This window comes from Dermacentor silvarum, chromosome 3 (assembly GCF_013339745.2).
Source record: "Dermacentor silvarum isolate Dsil-2018 chromosome 3, BIME_Dsil_1.4, whole genome shotgun sequence".
In the NCBI taxonomy this organism is placed as follows: Eukaryota; Metazoa; Arthropoda; class Arachnida; order Ixodida; family Ixodidae; genus Dermacentor; species Dermacentor silvarum.
The window spans coordinates 199,292,568-199,299,415 of NC_051156.1; the positions used below are offsets into that span (position 1 = coordinate 199,292,568).

A 6,848-nucleotide genomic window follows, 5' to 3' on the forward strand; every position below is an offset into this window, starting at 1 on the left:
CATTAGGGTCACTTTAGATTGGTTGACCTTTCTATACGCACCCGTTCTCAAATTCTGCTAATCAAGAACTTCCCGTGTCTGCGGGTGTCATGATCAGGTCGGGTGTTCTGGCACTGTAAAACTCGAGAATTTAATTTTTAACTTCCCGTGTCTTCACCCCAGGGTCTTAGAGATGTCGCTTTAGGCGGTGCTAACATGTTTAAAGTAGCACGACATTATGGAGGGCTGCTCTAAGGAAAGATTTAGGTACCGCCACGAAATTCTATAGATGGCGCAATGACAGACCATGGCAGTGACGACGCCAATAACGGCGGCATTTACGACTGTAACGACAATGAAAATTACGATAGCAGTAGCGATGGCAGTGACGATGGCAATGACGGCGACATTGACGGTGGCAATGACGATGAAAATTGCGATGGCAATGTCGATGGCAATGGCGATGGCAATGACGGTGGCATTGAAGTTGAAGTTCTAATGGAAGTTTATATCTTTCTCTGTTACAGAAGTTTATTTCTTTGTTACGACGGGAATGCCGGTAGCAATGATGACGACAATGATGACGACAGCAGCAATGACGGGGACAATGATGATAGCAACTACTATGACTAGAACTATGTCAATTATGATGTATAGGATGGTGGCAATGACAATGGCAATGATAAAGACAGTGATTAATGATGGTTATGATGATGACCAAAGCAATGACGACGATTACGATTCACTATATCAACTACCATTTAACCACGTGGACCCGCTATCAAATCCTCCGCGGCGGCAAAATAACTTTTTTCATCAGGACTTCTTTTGACAACAAGGAAAACACGACAATTATATTCGCGACAGACACAGCGAAAGGTGCATGCGATGTCAATACTTTTCAATCAATCAATACAGTTCTACATAAGAAATAAGACGAAGAGAACAGGACAGGAGGAACGCTAATCTTCAATTGACTAATTTGATAAAAGAAACTTTATGGAGCATGTGGTGTTACGACAAAAGGGTAGAAAAATTGAATTTTTGTCGAAGAACAATATGAACAGAGGACGCAGTCTAGAATTTGTAGACTCCACTACGGGGCGCATGACAAATGCAACACTTTCGTGCTGCAGTGCCTATAGAAGAGACCGTCTTGCCCTGTTGCTTCTTACGCAAGCTTTTTAAATGCTCCTAAATATTATATATCATCTCAGCGTGTAGAGCTTACCCATTAACCCATGGTTGTCTGTATCTGTGGACAACATTCTGAGGCAATTAATAGAAAACTACAGCCGCGGAGCTTGTGGCCATCTGTTACTGCGAGTAGTATACTGTGGAAGAATTTAATAGCACCTTCAGGTTTCTTGGAACAGGTACTGAATCATTGCATAGCTTCCACGTTCGACGATTCCGCATTTTCCCGAGTGTCGAAGTCAAAAGTCAAAATTCAGGACTCAGTGGGGCATTTTGTATCATTGTAACTTTTTAAGTAAGATGCTTAGGTTTTCTTTTTACAGCCTAAATTAACGCGTATGAGGATGTGAAAAGTTTTTCGGGAGCGATCGTATATTGTGGTTGCTTCGCCTCGGTAACTTCTCTTTCGTTAGAACAGAAAGTTGTCCGCCAGTATAGACGTGAACTTGAAGAGCTAATCCACAAAATCAGAAATAGCTAAATCACTAGCAATAAATAAATAAACATAAATAAAGAGTACGGAACTTCTACGATAGTACAGAACTTTGAGTAGACATGCGCATTTGCATTTACTTTTTTTTTTTGCTTCCAGCTACTAATCTGTTTCTGTAAAAAAAAAAAAAAAGCACTATAGGCCACCAAAATTGCCCTCCGCTGAAGCGAGACAAGCTTTCTGCCATGGGCGCCTAATTGGAAACGTTCACGAATCTAAAGGACGGAAATTGTTTGTCGAAGAAACGGAACGAAATTGGAGGGAGACACTGGCGACCTTCAGAGCTGGATGAAGATGTCGGATGATGTCGTATAAATGGTCCCTAGTGTTCCTTTTGCATTTTGTTTGTCTAACAATAACTTTAGACAGTGCTTTTGAAAAGGAAGCGATGCCCTATGACAAAAAAAAAAGAGAAGAAAAAAATTTTTTGTCGACGCACCGCTGGACAAGCTCAGTAAAAGGCCTTGTTATTTACACTGAAAGATGCTCCCCCAGCTTTACCGATTACGCTTCTAGAAAGCAAACGTAAGTGTATCGCCCTCACATCGGTTCAACGATCGTCTTTCGTGCCGATTGGATTGAAAAAAATGAGTGCATATCTTCACTTCAAGCACCTACAAATACTGTGCAATGTAAATTTAGTTCGACTACATTTATTGCATGTTCAGAGTTAAGAAAGGCGTGCAGCTGCAGAACAAATTGAGATTTTTCGATTTTTCCGTATGTTTTGTCGAGTTTACAGAATTTGGACTTCATGCGAGAACTCTCTGGAGGAAAGTCAAATGTGTAAACATCAACCATTCCGCGTCTATCTTGATGGAAAAAGCACTTATCTATAGCTCATAAGTGTGTCTGATGTAAAACAGTGCAAGAAAAAAACGAAAGAAGTTAACCCGCTACATTACCAGTCGAATTAGTTTTGCTACTACACTGTACGTACACGTATATTACTCAAACCTCCAGCATCAGTCTAATAGGAAGGGATTCATGGTGTATGCGACATATTTGAGATATCATTATTTTTTCAGTGAACTTGCTTTTGATACACATATATTGCCATGCTAACTCGTCCACACAGTGCCTAACAGGAATGCAACGAGCAGACGCAGTGAATCAGGGTCCCTAACACACTGGTCACCTCAGATGATGATTGTGTGGTTGTTCGTTATTCTTCAGCCTTCAACGCATCTGAACTCCAAACTATACCGATAGAGAAGCACGCATTTTAAAAATATTTACGGACGGACGGACGGACTTCACTTTGGGGGTATTACATAAGGGTGGGTACATGTATAAGTAATCTCATATACAAAAAGAAGTTATTGGTTAATTATGACAGTTATGCAATCAGAAAATGTAGATGAGCAGGTGGTTGCAGTGACGTCGTGTGGAAAGCCATTCCAGTCTATGACTGAGCGAAGAAAGAATAATGCAGCAAACGTTGTAGTGTGAGCAAGTGACGGGCAACTTGCAGGGAATGACCAATGCGGAGTGAAATGCGTGTCGGAGGGCTGATGTAGGGCGGAACGCGAAGTGAGCTGAAAAGGAACTTATGTAACAAACACATACTGGTGATTCGACGACGACAAGCAAGAATTGTTAGACCGGACTTCACTTTAAAGGCTGATATGCTGGTATGGTATGAATAGTACGAATCAATGAATCTCGTGGCTCGATTCTGTAGTGATTCTAGTGAAGTTTTCAGATAGATTTGGTTAGGGCTCCAGATAGGGGAGGCGTATTCAAGTTTTGTTCGTACCAGGGATCTGTATGCAATAAGTTTTACATTTGGTGGTGCATAGGGCAAGTACCGTTTTAAAAAAACCAAGGGTTCTGTTAGCTGATGATAGTCTGTTTGTGACATGCGCATTCCAGGTTAGGTCTTCGCACAAGGTTACGCCCTGATATTTGTAAGAACTGGTTAATTCTACTGCGACGGCAAAGATTAAGTAAGGGAAGAAAAGGGGGTTGCGCTTGCGGTGAAATTACACGTGTTTGCATTTTGCAGGCTTTAGTTCCACGAGCCATTGGCTGCACCAGCCTTGTACACAGTTCAGGTCGTTTTGGAGAGCTAGATGATCGGATGTGTTAGTAACCGTTCGGTACACAACGCAGTCATCGGCGAACATACGGATGTTCAGACAGACAGACAGATAGACAGACAGATGGACGGATCCATATATGGATAGACAGATATACAGATGGACAGACAAACGGATAGATATGTCAAATTCATATCTGGTGTAACTCTGTTTGAGAGAGTTTCTAGTTTGTCCTATAAATTTCACAGTTGTCTCTTTTACGCATGCTTGAACTTCTTGATCTCGTAATATTTCCCAATATCCTCTTGCCAGCAGTCGCTGTGCCTGTCCAGCTTACTCTTGCCATTGTACATGAAACATACATAAAGAACATACATATAGAACGCACCGACACGAGCATAATGCAAGAAAACAAACCAGAAGCTGAGAACCAACGTCTGTATCCAGCCAATAATGTATGGGCTCTCGTTGTGGCTTTTCTTTCTTTATTTTTTTTTTTACTTTACTTTTCGCACGAATTCTAAGTACCTGGATTCCGTCCTACGCTCTCTTTTTACTATATAAGCTGCACCGGTCAAGAGTCGTTCAGCATCCCGACATCTGGTGGCCGCGTTTCTGCAGAGCAAGCTGGGCACAGGGCAGCGTATCAACGGAGTCGTGAAGCCGGGCGCAATATCGACTCCTGCCCATATCGTCGTATCCGTGTGACATGTTTCCCACCGCCTACCGTGCGTCCACGTGCCGTCAGCGGTTGCCAGCTGACGCCCTATTGATTCCTGGTAAAAGAGTGTGCTGGGTTTGAAACAGCTCTCACCGAGATGTCTCTTTCTATTGGCACGTTGACCACAGCGCAGTACGTCCGAGTGGGACTCCGTGTGTGATCTCGCGTGTTTGTGCGCGCGTTTGTCTCAGAAGAGAGAGCCAGGAGAGCATTACTGCAGATCCTCAAGTCGAAAGGACTCTCTCTATTGTATATATACAATGACTTGAAACAGAATATGTTCTGTAGATTCGGTATACACGTAGGTTAGAAAAAAGGAGCACACTGACAAAAAAGGCATGTTTACTTGCTTACGTTGTGGTCGTGGCACGGCCGAGACACACACACATATATATATTATCTTCTCTCAGTCATATCAGTTTTTGTTGTATATCTTGATGTTTGCATCATCACCTGCAGCCGATCGCAGAAATTTACGGGACGTGACAGTTGCAAAAGAGAAGTATCTCCGCCAAGCCTGCAGGGCACATCGCCTCGAATTCAATGTTTCGATCTTTAGTAGTTATTGCTACCTGCGAAGTGATTCATTAAACTAAAAGCGCCACGCCTTCACAGAGCAGCAATTCCAATTTTTTTTTGTCCTGGAATACATGTTCCGTAAACTATTTCGGCCAACTGTACAAGCAGCCTACGAGGAGTTGTAGCCAGTGCCGGCTAAAAGCGCCAACCCATCCTTCAAATTCGGAACATTAACGAAAAAAAAAATAAACAGGGAGAGCTCACACAACTACAGAAGTTATTCCCTGATACTGGTTGCGTGTGAATCAACGGATGAAAACCTTAAGTACTGGTGGTTCAATACCTGCAGCGCCAATGTTCTCCCAGAGACCATTTGTGTGATACGCTTGGAAGCCGATTTCTAGCCGTAGCCGAAACATAAAAGAAAGTTACCTCAGAACGCCTCTTACGATGACTGTCGTTGATGCAATGCAAAGTGTGTACGTATCGACGCTACACGGCGCTCATCTCACATCGCCTGAGATGCTCGATGTGTTTCTGGAAGATTCTGGAACCGCGTAAAAGCACTCGGAGCTTCAACTAAAAATTCGCAAACGGCTATAAGGAATGAAGACGGTAACGTCTTCGAAGGAGACAATGTTCTGCGGTACATCACAGACGTTACTAGGGATAACTTCGGCACGAAAGAAAGCGTAGTCCAACTCAAACTGATCCATCAGCAACAGAGAAGCCTGACAGATCAATATTTAGCACAGACAGTTTTTGCTGGAAAAAAGGCAGAATAAAATGTCCCCAATAAAACGGTCGCAGGACCCGAAGAAATCCCAATAGAGTTAATAAAAAACCTCGGCCCAAAGAGCAAGGCACTGCTGACCAATGCCATAGAGCCAGTGATTAAGGAGGAGCAATAAACGTTTATCTTCGAAACAGTATCCCGGGTGGGATACTCTAGGTGGGAGGTCTCCTCATTCCAGAAACCCTCTGGCCTTCACTGCCTCCTTGGCCTTGGCGACGAGGACGTCGTCGTTCCAGGTCCTCGGAGACGAGCTTGGCCTCCCACGTTTCGAAGATATCTTCGCTTTCTTTTTCGCGCCAAGCTGTCCGCTACGCCACAAATCGGACAGAGATATCCTTGTAAGTGTCGGATAGATTTTATGCATAAGTATGCCGTGGGTGTAAGTGTTACTTTGCAGTCTCTTGAGTGTGGTGCTTTCTTCGTTGTTTAATCTTGGGTGAGGTGGTGGGTACACCCCGCGTTCCAACCTGTGATGTTGAAGGATCGCTGAGTAGGTGATGGGTACGGTCTCTGCCCCTGATGACGCCGGCGGGGCATCTCAAGAGTATACGAAGGGTTGGCCCGGCAGGCATGATTGCGGGCCGCGGCGTGTGCCGCTTCGTTCCCCTCCATCCCCTCGTGCCCAGGAACCCATGTCACGCAGGTGTACGGGATCGGAGTGCTTCGGCGCTTCAGCAACTTTAGGGCTTCTGTCGACACACGACCCTTAGCGAAGTTTCTGACAGCTGCTTGAGAGTCGGAAAAGACGACAGCTGCGTCCGTGCACGTTGTAGTTGCTAGGGCGATCGCCGCCTCTTCTGCAGTCTCAGGGTTTTCTGCGCGGACTGTGGCGTATACGGTACAGATGGTACTAGCTCTCTGCCCTGGGAATATACTACGCTCAGGGCGTAAGTGTTTCTTTGCGGGTATTTGGCTGCGTCGGTGTATCTGGCGTCCGGATGTTGCCTGTGTGTTCGCCGTAGGGTATCCACTCGGGCTTGTATTCTTTCCTTATGGTACGTGGGGGTGCATGTTGCGTGGGATTTGTGCTATGCACAGGGATTCGCGAATTTTCGGGAGAATTATTTCTTTTCGGTCCGTGGTGGCTATAAATGTTTCACC

At 44.6% G+C, this 6,848-nt stretch overlaps 1 protein-coding gene across 1 annotated transcript; it reads left to right on the forward strand.

The window, feature by feature from the left end:
* Nucleotides 1–276: 276 nt before the first annotated feature.
* LOC119445142 (prostatic spermine-binding protein-like) lies at nt 277–612 on the forward strand. The gene has a single exon (XM_037709466.1). It carries the CDS (start codon nt 277–279, stop codon nt 610–612), a length of 336 nt encoding a protein of 111 aa, XP_037565394.1.
* Nucleotides 613–6,848: the final 6,236 nt, after the last annotated feature.